The sequence below is a fragment of the Antechinus flavipes genome, chromosome 1 (genome assembly GCF_016432865.1).
Source record: "Antechinus flavipes isolate AdamAnt ecotype Samford, QLD, Australia chromosome 1, AdamAnt_v2, whole genome shotgun sequence".
Classification (NCBI taxonomy): Eukaryota; Metazoa; Chordata; class Mammalia; order Dasyuromorphia; family Dasyuridae; genus Antechinus; species Antechinus flavipes.
The window spans coordinates 144163716-144181041 of NC_067398.1; the positions used below are offsets into that span (position 1 = coordinate 144163716).

General features: G+C 35.7%; 1 protein-coding gene across 1 annotated transcript in view; it reads right to left on the reverse strand.

Annotated features, from left to right (window-relative positions):
* Positions 1-17326, reverse strand: part of DEPDC1B (DEP domain containing 1B) — a 125398-nt gene that overhangs the window by 10567 nt on the left and 97505 nt on the right. The window contains exons 10-11 of the mRNA XM_051971223.1: positions 7125-7291; positions 3711-3887 (exon numbers count right to left, since the gene is read on the reverse strand). Coding sequence (XP_051827183.1) covers positions 3711-3887; positions 7125-7291 — 344 coding nt within the window. The remainder of the gene's footprint in view (positions 1-3710; positions 3888-7124; positions 7292-17326) is intronic.

The following is a 17326-nucleotide window of genomic DNA, read 5'->3' on the forward strand; positions in this document are numbered from 1 at the left end:
CCATGTGTATGTTGAATAATTATAAACTATGAGAAATCATGGCTTTCATTTAAATGAAAAAGATGGCTTTTTATTGACCTAGAATCAATCACTGAACATATTTAATGATATAAGATAACTGTATTAGTGAACAGAATGCAAATAAAATAATCAAGTATTTATTTATATACATATACACACCCTGTGGTTTTTGTTGTTGTTGTCGTTGTTGTTTAGGGCACCAAAATCAGTTATGGAAAATTTGACAAAACTAGCAAGATTATAGTGACAAGGAAATCAAATTACCAAACCCAAATACAGGAAAAAAGGCAAGGAGGGAGATAGCTGTCTTTAATTTGGTCTCATTTCTAGTGATCCTGATAGAGAGTGCAAATTATGCTATCAAATTTTTTTAAAGGTCTTCTGTAATTCTAGTAAAATTAAAAAAGCATTTATAAACAAAGCTCAGCAAATTTAAAAACAAAGCAAATCTCTTAGGTTTTATTTAGGTGGAAAGGTAATTAACTAAAACAATCCCCCAAATGCTGGCTTATTAAAGTAATGATGAAAATGAAAATTGCTGTGAAGTATCTCACAAGATGAACTTAACTCATCCAATATTGAGACCCATTACAAAACACTTATTGAGAGCAATCATGAATAAGCTGTTTGTATAATATGGTTAGAATAAAAACTTTGAGATTGTTTTTGTTTTTAAATTTATCTTTGTTATTTAGATACTACAAGGGGTGTACCTAAATTTGGTTTAAAGTAAAAAGTTCCATCAGTATAAAAACAGAATGGACTCAATACCTCTAGGAGCTGTTCTTAAACATGAAGATCCTAACAACCGGTGGTAAAAAACCAAGGAATTTTGAATAGGAAAGAGAAATTATTGTATTGTGGAAACTTTGCTCTGCCATCCAGATTGATAAGTTAGTAGGGGGAAAAAGCCTTCCTCTTTATTCATCTCTAGAATATAACCAAGTCTTGTCATCTCTCACCTAAGTGGAAGAAAATGAGATTTTCTCTTCTTTACTGTTCCCCTGCTCCAGCAGACAACAAACAGGCATAATTCGTTTTATTGTCCTTTGCTTTATTGCACTTCACAGATATTGCATTTTTTACAAATTGAAAGGTTTGTGGCAACCCCATATCAAGCAAGTCTACTGCTACCATTTTTTTTTAACAGCACATGCTCACATTGTGCCTCTGTGTTACATTTTGGTAATTCATGGAATATTTCAATTTTTTTTTCATTTTTATTATATGTTACAGAATGCGATCAATGATCTTTGATTATTATTGTCATTTGCAGAACCACAAACTTAATGGATAAATGTTGTATGCTTTATGACTACTCTACCAGACAGCCATTCCCCCATCTCTCTCCTTTTCCTGGGCCTCTCTATTCCCTGAGAAACAACAATATTGAAATTTGGTCGATTAATAACCTTACAATGGCCTCGAAGTGTTTGAGTGCAAAGAAGAGTCCCACACTCCTCACTTTAAATCAAAAACTAGAAATGATTAAACTTAGTGATGGAAACAGGTCAAAAGAAGAGACAGACTGAAAACTAGACAACCATTCCTGCTGCTCAGTCGCCATCGGCTTCAAGGCAAGAAGATTATGACTCAATGAAGTCTCAAGTGATGGTTAGCATTTCTTAACAATGAAGTATTTTTTACTTAAGATATACATTTTTTAAGACATGAGTATTACACTTAATAGACTATGATGTAATATAAATATACCTTTTATATTCACTGGAAAACCACAAAACTTGTGTGATTCCATTTATGGTGGTAGCCTGGAATCAAATCCACAATATCTCCAAGGTATGACTATACTCATTTCATCATTCATTTTATCTATTCATTCACTCACACATGCATCAAATATTGATTAAGGACCTATCACAGTTAATGTATTAAACTGGGTACCCAGAGAACTACAAAGATGGTGTATAAGATGAGTTAACACTTTTATATTATATATGGTTTGATTTTAGATTTTGATATACAGTCACCCTAAATTTTTTTTTGTTTTGGCACCAAAACCAATTATGGAAAATTTGATAAAACTAGTAAGACTATAGTGACAAGAAAGCCAAAGTACTACACTCAAATACAGGGAAAAAAATCACCTCTTCAATAAAATCCATGTTAATGATTATACTCCACTGCCCTCGCTCTTCCTAAAGCTATCCTGTATCTTCATTACATTCTCCAGCCCCTCTATTCCTTCCTGTTCTCCTAATAATTAAATATCTGTTCTTCTCCCCTTTCATCACCACTGCTTTGATCTCATTTCTCCTTTTTTCTTGATTTTTCTCTCCTTGACTCTGTAACCTCATTGAGCTACCACTCTTTCTGTCCTGCTAGTTCTCAACCTTAGGTCACCCTAAATATGGCCCTTCTCTGTTCTTGTCCTTGAGCTGCTGAGCAGCCACTGAAAAACCATGTGCAGATCTACTACAGAGTACATTATCTAAGCTCAACTGGACCCTTCCTTCTGCAAAGCAAAATTTTTATTCTTCCTCTTTGATTACCTTTACCAGTGACTAAATCCTTCTTTTCAAATTTCCAAAGCTTTTCCCATCCTTTTAATAGGTATCCTTGCCTCCTACTTTATTGAGAAAATATAGGACCACCAGTCATGAGATTCCTCTTCTCAAAAACCCACTACCTCTTTCCCCATCTTATGCTCCTTTTTGCAGTCTCTGAGTAGATTATAATAATTGGACCTTCTCTTTTCCAAAACTAATACTTCTATCTTGGATCTCATTCCTTTCCTATCCCCTCCAGGAGTTTGCCATCAATCATCTTCAAACTCCTTTATCTAACAAATCTTTCCCTAATTACTACAAAAAAGCTCAGAACTGTCTCATCTTTTAGAAAGCTTCACTGGATGGTGCTGTCCCATTAAAGCAACCATCCTACTTCCCATTCCTAATTTTCACTGCCAAATATCTCCACTGTTTATTTATTTCTTACAGTCTCCAAGCCCATCACTCAATTCAAGCTATTCTTCCAGAGTTATCAATAATTCCTTACCTGTTATCTTCAATGACCTCTTCTCAGACTTCATCTTGTCTGATCCCTTGCAGTTTTTGATACCGTTCCTTCCTCCAAGGCATCTCTAGTACCTTGACTTCTATGACACTTCCCTCTCCTAGTTCTCTTTCTATCTGTCTGACATTTTCTTTGCCCTGAAACAAATTCAGCTTTCCTACTTTCTTCCCACAGGGAAATAAAAGATAATTCAAAAGCAGTGAACTCCATTAGATTTTTACTGTTTATTTCCTGTATCTGCCACAAAATAGGTGCAGATTAAATATTAATTAATTGCTTTTTCTTAGATAATTATCCTCTCATAATAGCAGCTATTTCTTAAGGTTGTTGTGAAGATCAAATGAGATATTTGTAAAGCATTTAGCACAATGTTTGCCACATTGTCAATAATATACAAAAATGCTAGCTGTCATTACTGGTCTGCTGGAATTGGAGTCAGCAAGATCTGTTCAAATTCTCCCTCACATGCTTGCTAACTATGGGACCTTTGACAAGTGATTTAATCTTTCAGGATCAGTTTCTTCATCTGCAAAATGAAGATAATAATATCTATCCCAAAGGGCTGTTGTGAGGATCAAATGTATAGAGCATTTGGTAAATCTATTTGATAAAATGCTATATCAGTGTTGGCTATTAACATCATTCATAAGTTTTACCTGTACACGTCGCAAATGGGCTACACGTTCCTCTATTGCATTCTGTAAGGAAGAGGGAGCTTGCAAGATCTCCTGGTGATTGTCCATCAGAAATGTCACCAACCGGGCAGCTAACAGCTCATCCAAATCGACTTCATCCTTGGAGCACAAGATGCAATGTGAAAATGTCTGAACCATCTGGAAGAAGAAGAAAAGAAGGTGGTTAAGGGAAAAAACAGATAATGTATCACTTGTAGCCAGAATCACTGTCACCTAATCTAGATGAGGCAAAGCTAAATGTTCCAAAAGAAACAATCCAGAGGTTTTGTGTCTACTTTACCAAATCCAAAATAATTCACAAGATATCTGAACAAAAGTTGATAGTTTCACATGCAGTCCTCTTTTTTTGTTCTTATCTAGCAAAATGTTTTTGTGTCTGCTGATGATTGTTAAATTTGTAATTAAAATTAAAATTGTAAAAACATGAACAAAAGAGACATATCCCCAAACACTATACACTTCTAGCCAGACATATTTCAAGCCCAGAGGGGCTGCTCTTTATGTTCCAGCTTGCCTGAGATGAGCATTTCATTTGCCTCAAGAAGGAAAAAAGATAATTCATAAAAGACGAGTTTTAAAAAGGCAGTTCTAAAAAGCCCACTCTTATAAATTTGTTTTAAGTTTCCTGTTAACAAATCTGAGAAATCACGACCATTGCCATGACCTGTATTTATGTGGCAGTTTTGCTCGAGTAGTTCAAGCTGCTTTAGAGACATTAGTGAAATGATAGAGCATCCTTTATGACATTAGGAGAAAACTGCTTAGCACGGCCAGAGTGCCCCAATAGTCACATTTCTGGGCACTTATTTTATTTTCTTTAAGAGCATTGCAATATATTCTGGATTCTCACTCAGTAAACTCCTACTAAATGTAAGGTGGACAGTCTACAGAAAGTACATTAGGTGATGAAATGATCTCTTTCAGCCAGGAGATAGAATTACTATAATCCTGAGTACCAACCAGTGCAGTGGTCTGTGCAGAAAAATCTATCCTTCCTAAGGTACTTTTGTCTCTCCTGGTCCCTTGAGAAGGCACAGATGGTTGATTAAAGTGTGTTTGTATATATGTGTGTGCTGGGTACAAGAAAGTTAGGAAAAGAAAGCTAACCAGTACTTAACAAAATGCCTAACACACAATAGGTGCTTAATATTTATTGATCATTTCATTCATTAACTCATATGTTTTGATTTCCCCCCACAACTATCCATATCATACAATGTGACTTTTAGAATTTCCTCAAATGCTCATGAGGGACAGCAAGAGCCTCTCCAAATTACTTGCATTGTCTACATATTTCACTGAGAAGAGGCTAGGTGATGCTATACTGCCTAAGGCATATTTCCAGGTCAAAGTATTCACATCTGTAAAATAAGGTTGATCCGTCATTTCAGTAGTGTCCATCTCTTCATGATCCCATTTGAGATTTTCTGGGCAGATATACTAGAGACATTTCCCATATCCTTGTTTAGTTCAGATGAGGAAATTGAGACAAAGTTAAGGGACAAGTCCAAGGTCAAAGGGTTAGTGTCTGAGACCACATTTGAACTTGGAAAGATTAATCTTTCTGACTCCAAGCCTGATGCTCTAACCCAGGGGTCCTCAAACTTTTTAAATAGGGGGCCAATTCACTGTCCCTCAGATTGTTGGAGGGCCGGACTATAGTAAAAACAAAAACTTTGTTTTGTGGGCCTTTAAATAAAGAAACTTCATAGCCCTGGGTGAGGGGGATAAACACCCTCAGCTGCTGCATGGCCTGTGGGCTGTAGTTTGAGGACCCCTGCGAATCTAACCATTGCATTACTTGCCTATAAAATGTAAATGAGGGGCCTGAAACCAGGATGGTATTTCATCCACTGTGACACCCTTCTATAAAATATATAATGAGGGGGCTACATCAATTATGAAATAAATGGCATGCTATCGTGATGTGAGAAATGATAAAAGGGAACATTCCCAGAGAAACCAAGGAAGACTTGTACTAAACTGATACAAAGTGAAGTGAGATTATGAGATCATAATATAATTTATATAATAACAACAGCAGGTGTAAAGACAAACAACTTTGAAATCCTCACGAATTCTAATCAATGCACTTACTAAATGATCATTCTTAGGTCAAATGATGTAATGTGCCACCCATCTCCATGCAGAGAGATGATGGACTCAGGATATGGACTATGTAATTAATGTATTTTTTGGACATGGCTAATACAGACTTGAATATGTATATTTGTTACAAGGTCTTTGCGTTTCTTTCTTTTTCAGGGGGAAAGAGGGGATTGGTGAGAGGAGGAAAAAATATTTTTAATTAAAAAAATGTTAATATAAAAAATAACAGACTTAAGAGATTGGACTCAATGACCTCTGAAGTCTAAATGATTAAGTCTAACATCTTTATAGCTATAATCTGCCCCAGCATAGAAAAAGAAAAGTAAGATTTACATGCAGTAGCTAAGATCAGATTTAACAAGTAGTGTCTAACTACACTCATCAAAAATAAGAAAGTGATTGTTTCCTGTTTCTATAATCTTGCTATGTTTTTGTGGTTGCTGAAAGAAGAAAATTATTTCTGAAGGGGACACAGAATGGGAGAGTATATTTGGAGGGGAATTGAATTGCTTCAAAAATCTCATTTATATGCTCATGACAGACATAAAGTTGTCTAGTGTGAAACTATAATTCTGTTATGATACAACTTCCTCTCTGACACATTACAAATCATGTCTTAGCTTAAGAAATGTTTGTATGTAGGAGAAAGACAACAGGGAGAGATAGCTGGGTCTGCTTCTATCTCCTTGATGTAGGTAAAGAATCTGATAAATCTGATAAATATAAAACTAATAAAATGCTTTTTTTTTGTGTGTGTGAGGATGGGGAGAAGAGTGTCAATCCAGTAGGCCAATCTAGTCTTGTATCTATATCTTTCTCTTTTATCCAGCCTCCTTGCCACAGCTCTCAAATCCATTTTATCTATTAAGGCACTGTCAGTTCCCTGTGCAGTCCCTTTCCTTTGATCTAGGGGAGGAAGAGAATTTTTTCATATGGGACCTCACTCAGCCTTTTCAAGGGTCTTTACAAATGAAAGTAAAAAAAATGTTTCTGCTAAATAATAAGCTGTCTACTCCTAAACTCTACTTTCTCTTAATTGAGTCCCTTACAGAAGGAAAAAAAAACCCAATAATGTGATTCATTTCTTCTTAGCAGTGTGGAATATATTGCAGGAAAAGGAAAGGGAAATAGGGAGTGTGAAAAGTACTCTAACCAAGCCAGTTTTGTCTATGTAGTTTCATGTTCTTGCCTAATCTAATAGATGCTTAGTCATTTATACATAATTAAAAATATTCAAATTATGTTAAACCTGAGAATGCAACATACCAGTGTACGCATGCCAAGGCCATCACAGAGTGGTGGTATCTCCTTGTTTAAGCAGATCTTCGCCATCATCCTAATCAACAGTTGTAACTTTCTCCGATTTTCAGGAGGCAGAAGGAGACAGCAAATCTGAAAAGCTTCAATAGCAATTTTCTCTTTCTGCAACAAACCTAGTTTTAAAAAAGTAATAATATTTTTTAAGCACCTGAGACCCACGTGGCTCTGCTATTTGTATGTGTATAAGAAACAGTATATTGTTTAAAATGATACAAAACATTATTTCTTCAACCTCCATGCCCTGTTATTTAGCTGGATTTCCCACAGTCATCTGAAGCTCAACATGGGAGACATCCTGCCATGCTCTCTGCTTCCAATATCAATATCAATATCAATAGCAATACTTGATACATCCACACCCTTTATGGTCTACATCCAATAAAACCTTTTTTGGACTGAGATCCATGAATTTATTTATGCAGGGAATTATCTACTTGGAATCTCCACTAAAACAAATGTAGAATGGGCATCTTCAAAGATCTCCTGGTAGCATGCTAACAGTCAGTCAGTCAATAAGCATTTATCAATCACCTACTTTGTGTTAGGCCCTGTATTAAATGCTGAGAATAAAAAGAAAGGTTAAGGCAACAGTACCTCGTCTTAAGCAGCTTACAATCTAATGTGGGAGACAATATATGAAACAACTATATACAAAGAAGATATAATACAAGATAAATTGATGATAATCAATAGAGAGAAGGCACTAGCCTTAGGGGAAACCCAGAAAGGCTGCTTGTAGAAAGTGGGATGTTAGCTGAAGGAAGCCAGGGAAGCCAGAAGGAAGAGATGGGGAAAGAAATGATGCAAAGGCAGCATCCAGAGAAGATTCTCAGGCTCTAGAGATGCATTTTCTTGTTCTAAAAAAAAAAAAAGAGAGAGAGAGCAGTTTTATTAAATCACAGAGTATGTGGTAGGGTCTAAGGTATAAGAAAACTGGAAAGAGGATGGAGAAAGAGATTAATAAGGGCTTTGAATATCAAACATAGAATTTTATCATTGATCCTGGAAGTGATAGGAAGTAAGTCAGAGTTTTTTAATTTTAGAAAAACATGGATAGACTTGTATGAAATAATGAGGAACAAAACAGGCAGAACCAAGACAACATTGTATACAGCAATAGCAATATTGTTTTAAGAACAACTTTGAGCAATTAGGTCATTTTGACTATTATAAATTATATTGTCCGGGCTAGCCCTCTGGAGGGCCTCAGGATCAGTCAGAGTCAGGATGAGTCAAAGTCCTAGGTCTTTAGGAGAAGTGAAGGAGGTAGGAAAGGTGCCATGCAGCTCATCAAAGATGAATCTTGGACTCTGTAGTCTGGAACCCAAAGTCTTCTTTCCTGAGTGTCAGAGATACTCTAATCCTCTCCCTCAGCCTTCCAATCCTTGCTTCAGATTACCTCACCACACCATATTCAGCAAGCGCCAATCCTGAGGAGAGCCATCACATCACCATATTATATAAGTTTATAGAACCATTTGAGTAGGTACTTAACCTTAAGTACTCTGCTGTTCTGAATTCAAGTACACCTTTTCAGAGTTCCAGTCCTCTACAATAAATACCCAAATTAACTACAAAAGATATACAAAGGAGGATGCTATTGCATCCAGAAAGAGAATTGATACATAAAAGTATATATAGAATGGTTTTACACACACACACACACACACACACACACACACACATATACATACACATACACACACATATACACACACACCTCTAGGACTGAGAGGGAAGAGAAGAAAGGGAAAAAGAAACTTACATGATAATTTTTTTTTCTATATTTAAAAGAATAGCAAGCTGATTTACAGTTTTGTGTGCAATCATCTTTTCTTATATTTTATATAAAAGCTTGTTTTATTTAAAAAATTAAAAATAAAATAAATAAATGGGAAAAAAAAGTTAAGTACCATGGTAGTTTGGTAAATGTGTATCAGAAAGGATAAGCCCAGGTTTTCCTGACTCTAAACCTAATATCCATTCACTATTATTCTACTGCCTCCCTGTCACCTTCTTTAATTTCTTTATAAATAATACGTCTCAAATGTTGCTTCATTTCTATTTGTAACATTATTTTTTCTAACAGATGTTTATTAATTTAATTATATGATACTCTAAAGCATCCCCAAATAAAGTATTAAGTCCTTTATTAGACTATAGTCCAGTAAAAGCAAAACTATTCTGAGGTTAGGTTTTTTGTTTGTTTTTTTGTATCTGAGTGTTCAACATAGTGCCTGATACATAACAGATGCTTAGAAAATGCTTGTTGATGGATTATCCTGGTGTTCTAATACCTTATTTTAGTTCTAGCACACCTGTGTTCTAACATGCCCAGTTACAGTCTTTTTTCTAACAAAATGTTCATGCTGAATAGTTTCATTCCCTGATAAGTCTTGATACTGAAAGCAAAGGAAACTGGATTGATTTTGCAAATCTCATAGTACTAGCATTTACTTCCATCCCAACATTCAACTTGCCTTTTCTTGTGCCCTTTACCACCTTCAAGGACTCTTCTCTCCCCATAATAAATAACCTGCTGTTATAACCTCTATCTGAGCAAAAACTCTGCTCTGGCCCCAGGACACATCACTAGTGACTGAGCTAGGAAAGGCTCACATCTCATTAGGTGGTTGTTGATTATCCTTCATTTTGTGGCATCTTTTGTTTCCCTCTTTTTTCCTTCCCAATCTTCCCATCAAGTACAGGATGCAGAAGTCATCATTTTAGTTAAAGCAAAAAGTAACTGTATATAAAAATACAAAATGAGAAATATATAGTTAAACAGTATAATGCCTGAAAAAAAAAAATGATTCAGGGATTGTAGTGAACTGCAGGTTCCTTATGAGTCATTGGTATGATACGACAGACAAACCACTAAATTAAGGCTATATTTAGAAAATTCCAAAGAATACAGAAGTGAGAGTCCCACTTTGCTCTGCACTGGGAGGACCACATTTAGAGTATTGTGTTCAATTCTGGAATGACACAGTTTAGGAATGACATTGATGAGCTTATAAGAGTCTAGAAGAGGGCTGAAGAAACTAAAGATGCTAAGTTTGGGGAAGAGAAAAGTCAGGCGTGACAAAATTGTAGCATTCAAGTATTTTAAGAGCTGTCATTTGGAAGAGGGATTAGACTTGTTTTGTTTTAGTCTTAAAGAACAAAACCAAAGAAAAAATGAATGAATTATAAGAAGCAAACTAGAGTTAAACATCAGAAAATACTTCCCCAAGTGGAAGTGGATGCTTTGCTAAGTAGTGAGTTCTCTCTCATTGAAGGGATTTAACTCAACGATTGGATGACCACTTGTGGAAGATGCAGTATGGAATGATGCCATAGGTCCTAGGAAGGAGGGAAAAAAAGTCTGAGGGAGTATTCAAATTCTCCAAGCATATGTAAAAGTTTCAGGAAATAGACTCATAGCTTGTGTTGGTCAAGTTGGAAGTCAAGAAACCAGCTTGAGATGAGAGGAGGTATTTATGCTACAGAGAATCTGGAACATGAGACTAGAGTTTGTTGTAAGAAAAAAAATTTATAGGACAGTGTTGCTTGTTAATCCTCTCCTTCCCAACTGTGAATAATAATAATGATAAGCATTATTATAACAATAAAAGCTAGAACTTATATAACATCTATAAAAATTGAAAAACACATTATAAATATCAGTTTGATTTGCACAACAAGCCTAAGAAGTAGGTACTATTAGTATCCCTATGTATTCAGAAGGAGAATCTGAGGCAAACAGAAATTAAATGACTTGCTGAGGATCACACAGTCAAAAATTAACTGAGGCAGGATTTGAAGACCTTATTTGGTCAATAAGGACCAAATCCAGAATTCTACTTTAAGGAAGCTAGGTGTTATGGATGAGTGGCAATGAATCAGTGTAAGAACAGATTCTCTCTGTCTCTCACAGTACATCTAAATCACAGGTGTGTGAGTTCTTCCTAATTTCATTGTTCCAGGAAGGCACAAAGTGATGTAGCATATATCATTCTCTCCATCAATAAACATTTATCAAGCACCTACTATGTAGTGAGCACTGTGTCAAGTGCTAGAAAACAAAAAGAGACAAAACACAGCCCCTGCCCTCAGATGCAAACAATCTAATGGGAGAGACAAGGTGTAAACCAATACAAGCAAGCTAAATAATCTTGAAATAATTAGTAAAAGGAAAGCATAGAATTACAAGCTTCCATTAAAGGACGTGGTTTTAGTTGGGGCTTAAAGGAATCCAGGAAGGTCAGTAGTTAGAGTAGAGGAGGCAGGGCATTTAAGGTATGGGAGATAGCTAGAGAAAATGATGGGAGTCAAGATTTGGAATGTCAAGAGGTCAGGTACACTGGATTGGACTGTATACAGTAGGTAGTAAAGTCTTTGAAGACTGGAAATGGAGAAGAAAGCTAAGTTATAAAGGGCTTTAAATGACAGAGTACTTCTGAAGGTAATAGGAAGTCACTGCGATTTATTAAGTAGGGTGGTAACATGATAGGACTGGCATTTTAGGAAAATCACTTCAGTGGTTAAATGAAAAATGGATTAGAGAGGGGAGAGACCTGAGGCAAATACCCCTTAACAAAGTACTGAAATAGTCTAGGCATGAAGTAAAGAGAGCCCATATTAGTGTAGTGATGGTATCAGAAGAGAGAAGAAGTATTTGAGAGATGTTATAGGTATAAGGAAGATGGCCTGGGAGAGAAATGCAGTCAATTAAATAATTACCAAAACTAGAAGAGTGGATAAGGCAGGCAAGTAGGACAGAATGGATGAGAAGAGAAAAGGTACACTGAATTAGTTTCTCAGGAATGAGGGTAGGAAGGATTTTTCAGATGAGTCTACTAATTTAATCACTTATATTCATGTAAAAAAATGTGGTGAAAGAAGTTGAAAATATTCAAGATCTTTCCAACTCTACTTGCAATTAATAAGCTCCCTTGATTGAACTAGACTTGGCTTGCAGTTGGCATTTATTTCACACTGGTGACTTGGTGACAATTATGTATTTTCAATTAACAGAATACAAGCAGTCTATGATATATGATTATGGCAGTTGGGATGTTGATAAAAGTGAGAAGAGAGGGTCAGGACAGCTGCCTGACTGCTCAAGCTGATCCTCCATAGATCCTAATGGTATCCCATAATCTGGCTCTTAGCTTTAAAGGTTTAGCAAGAAAGTATTATCCAATCTCCCAAGATTGATTAAATTATTCATTCATGCTAGCAAAACTCACAAGAGATTAATTTTTGTAGCAGAGTGTAAGTGTTTAACTGAGAAATAGGACTACCAGGCAGTACAGATTCCTTGTGTCAGACAGCCAACACTTTCTCTTTACAGTAGGAAAGCCAACATGAGAAAAGCTAGCAGTACTAGAAGGTTACTGGGTAAGCAATCAAAGCAAATGGAACTGGAAGGGTCACTGTCCTCAGGTTATGAATGATCACATCTTCTACATATCCAGCCTTAATATCCCACAAAGTATCATAGATTTAGAGCAGAGAATAAACATAAAGATTATCTATTGCAACCCCTTCATTTTACAGATGAGAAAAATGAGGATCAGAGAGCTTAATATTTGTCCAAGGTCACACACATAATAAATAGCCGAAGAATTTGTAACTTGGTCTCATAACTCCAAGTATAATACTCAACATTAGCTCTCTTTCAGCTCTATCACTGTGTATCCCAAAAATCTAGTATCTATTCCCCACTAGATTTCTCTAGGTGTCATAAAGGCACTTCAAACTCAAAAAGTACAAAATGGATATAATTTCTAACCCATCCCCAATCTACATATCCTCTTAATTTTGCTATCTTTGAAGAGGACATTCCCGCTTTCTTCCTCAAGATTGTAAAATTAGAGCCATTTATCTCATCTCCTAAGCCTAGAATAATACTGCCTCCTCAGGTCTGCCTCTTAGACTTCCTTTTGCTTTTTAAAGTTTAGCCCAGATATCCTCAGTTAGATATTCTTTGATTCCTCCTAATTAATAATGCTATTTCACATAGGTTCTTTCTATCTGTCTGTCTATCTATCTATCATCTACCAATCCATTATCTATGTGTATATGGGGTTACATGGAACTGAATTACAGGGATCTGACAAGCAACAGTGAATATTCTTATCATCTAGTCAAGGACAAACGATCTAACTTTTCATTATTGGCTCTTTTCTAGGCCACACAAACCATCAACACTCTAGTCTCTTAGGATATTACTTCATGATAGACAGATTACAAATAATTAGATCACAGCTTATCTTTTTTTAATTGTAACTGTTTATTGACAGAACATATGCATGGGTAATTTTTTACAACATTATCCTTTACTCTCACTTCTGTTCTGACTTTTCCCTTCCCTCCCTCTACCCCCTCCCCTAGATGGCAGGCAGTCTTATACCTATTAAACATGTTAAAGTATATCCTAGATATAATATATGTGTGCAGAATCTTTCAGTTCTCTTGTTGCACAAGAAGAACTGGATTCAGAAGGTAAAAATAACCTGGAAAGAAAAACAAAAATGTAAACAGTTCACACTCATTTCCCAGTGTTCCTTCTCTGGGTGAAGCGGATTCTGTCCATCATTGATCAATTAGAACTGAATTAGATCTTCTCTTTGTCGAAGAAATCCACTTCCATCAGAATACATCCTCATACAGTATTGTTGTTGAAATATATAATGATCTCTTTGTTCTGCTCATTTCACTCAGCATCAGTTCATGTAAGTCTCTCTGTATTCATCCTGCTGGTCATTTCTTACAGAACAATAATATTCCATAACATTCATATACCACAATTTATTCAGCCATTCTCCAGTTGATAAGCATCCATTCATTTTCCAGTTTCTAGCCACTACAAAAAGGGATGTCATAAACATTTGTGCACATACAGGTCCCTTTCCCTTCTTTAAGATCTTTTTTGGGATATAAGCCCAGTAGTAACACTGTTGAATCAAAGGGTATGCACAGTTTGATAACTTTTTGGGTATAATTCCAGATTGCTCTCCAGAATGGTTGGATTGGTTCATAGCTCTATCAGACCACAGCTTATCTTAATATCACTTACATTTTATTGTCCATGACCAAAGTTGAGAGATAGCCTAGTCCCATCAGCAATACATTGATAAATCATTTCTCAGGCTGGTTACTTATGCAGCTGGCTCATCTTATCCCTTCTATTTTGATTTTTATTTTGCTTAAGTTTTTAGTTACTTTTTTTTCTGGTTGGTTCCCCATATCTGAGGGACTTCTGCAAGTTGTTTTTTTTTTAATTTCCAAAGAAAAACAGTGACATCATAAGCAATGTTTTGACTTGTGAGTGGATTATACTTAAGTGAAGTAGAATTTCAATTATCAACCTCACTCTCTCTTCCAGAGTCATCAAAATCTAGTGGCAAAAATGTTTGTGCCATTTGTAATGGCAAGAAACTGGAAACTGAGTGGATGCCCCATCAGTTAGAGAATGGTTGAATAAGCTATGGTATATGAAAGTTATAGAATATTATTGTTCTGATGATTTCAGAAAGGCTTGGAGAGACTTACATGAACTGATGCTGAGTGAAATGAGCAGAACCAGGAGATTGATGTGCACAGTAACACGATTATATGATGATCAATTCTGATGGACATGGCTCTCTTCAACAATGAGATGATACAGACTAGTTCCAATGGTTTAGTGATGAAGAAGTCATCTATACCCAGAGAGAGGACTGTGGAAACTGAATGTGGTTCACAACATATAATGTTCAGTCTTTTTTGTTGTTGTTTGCTTGCATTTTATTTTGTTTCTCTTTTTTTTTCTGGTTTGATTTGATTTTCTTGTGTGGCAAGATAATTGTTTAAATATATATGCATATATTGGATCTAACATATATTTCTACCATGTTTAACATATATTGAACTACTTAACATCTAAGGGAGAGGGTGAGAGAAGGTGGGGGGAAATTGGAACACGAGGTTTTGCAAAGGCTAATGTTGAAGAATTGTCCATGCATATGTTTTGAAAAATAAAAAACTTTAATAAAGAAAAAAAATCCAGTGGCAAAACAAAAGTCAGGGTGACCAGTGATGGCCCAGGATGTATTGGATGATTTTGGCATCTTCAATGTCTAACTAAGCTCCAAATACTCCAAAGTCCCTGCTAATTGCCTTCATGTTCTTTGGAACAAATTCTCATCCATCCATTCCACCCTGAGAAGTCTTCATGTGCTTGGGATAGACACCCACCAACAATTTGGAAACCTGTCAGTAATCAACAGATAGCAAAAAGTATAGAATAATGGAAAGAGCCCCAGACTTGCCATCAGGAGAAATCTAGGTTTAAATACTATTTCTGACTATTATTTGTATCAGCAGCAGCAAGTCAAGTCACTTTTCTAAACCTTAATTTCCATATCTGTGAAATGGGGGGAACAATATTTAATACAATCTATCCCACAAAGGGATTGTGAAGATAAAAGATGATGTGTATAAGGCAGTTAGAAATGGTAGTAGCATTATATAAATGTAAAGTACTTTTTTCATATGATCAACCATAATGACCACTATATTTTATCTGTCATGCATTGGTCTATTTGCAAGACAAATGAGAAGATGAAACTGAAACCTTAATGTTGCAAAGCTTAGTCATGAAAATTGTATCCTATAAGAGACTTGAACAGCAATAAAAACTGTATGAAATAATAAACCAGAAGTATTTTCTGAAATGAAACTAGCCTCTGATTCTGAAACCATGGCATAAAAATGGGTCTGAAGTCTGGGAATGAGCAAACGAAACAACAGGAAACTACTCCAAAATAAGTAGGAAAAAACTACAAAGGTTCTAAAAGTAAATGATTTCAGCATCAGTACTTTCTCTGAAGAAGAAAATTGGATGCCACATACCAAAGAGAGAAGGTGGGTCAGAAGGGGGTGGCTCATTCTGTCTGCTCTTTATGGCTCATCTATCCTGTCATACACAGACTCAAGTCTTTCTCAATGTGGGGAATAAATTTATTGCCTTGTATTACATCTCCACACTGGTAAAAAGGAGAGGAAAAAATTATAGAGACCAACAACTACCTTTACAGAAAGCCACATTTGTAGCAACTGCAAAAAATTAATAATGTATTATTGGGGGAAGGGGTTGCAGATGGAGCTGTTCTGCTCTAAGTCTGTCAGAAACTGGACAGAAACTATCACCAAAGTGGAGGAGAGCCAAAAGGGTTTTGATGGAGAGCTTGAAGCTTTTTCTTTAAAGATGAGAAAAGAATAAAGAGCTATTCAAACAGCAATCTTAGCTAAGAGTGATAGCTCTCCCAAATAGTGAACAGGATAATCCTGGAATTAAAATGATTTACATGAGAACACATTAGAGTGGGCAAAACACCATTTTGCACTCCAAGGCTCAGGCTAAGAATAAAAGCGGAAAGAGAACAGTATTTTTGCAACTACAATGAAAACTAAATATTTTAAATTATATAAGCAAGGAATAGTTGTGAAGATGTGGTAGGTAGGGAGTCCTAAAAGAAGGGAAGGCAAGGAATGAACACTGCTGGTTTTCCTCATTCTCTTAAATAATGAAAGCAGGTTTCATAGCTGGCAACTCTCAAAGGAATCTGGAAGCTCTAAAGACCTACAAAGCATGTGGAGCTGAGGAAAGGAAGTGAATAAATCCTCTTATAAAGGCATTTTTGAAGGATAAATCCTGAGTAGCATCAGTATTTCCAGGATGACTAATTCATAACTCTTTACCTACATAATGCTTTTATCTTCTTTATATTTTTTAAGGCACTTTTCACAAATGTTGACTCATAGACCAAGAATCACCTTCTGATATAGGTAGAAATAAAAAAAATTCGAGAACTATTGAATGCACTGGGAAAACTCTTCTCTGAATTTTCAAAATTAGAAATTAAATGGCTGTCACCTATTGAACAATGGCTAAACTGGTACATAAATACAATGGATTATTTTCGTGTCAGAAGAAATGACGTGAAAAAGACAAATGCAGAGGCAAATGGGTAAATTTCTGTGAACTAATGTAGAATGATCAGGATACAATTAGAACAACTTATACATCATAATAGGAAAAAAAAACTTGGAAAGATTTTAGAACTTTGTTTATCACAATGATAAGCTATTCATTCAAAAGAATGGAGATCAAAGAT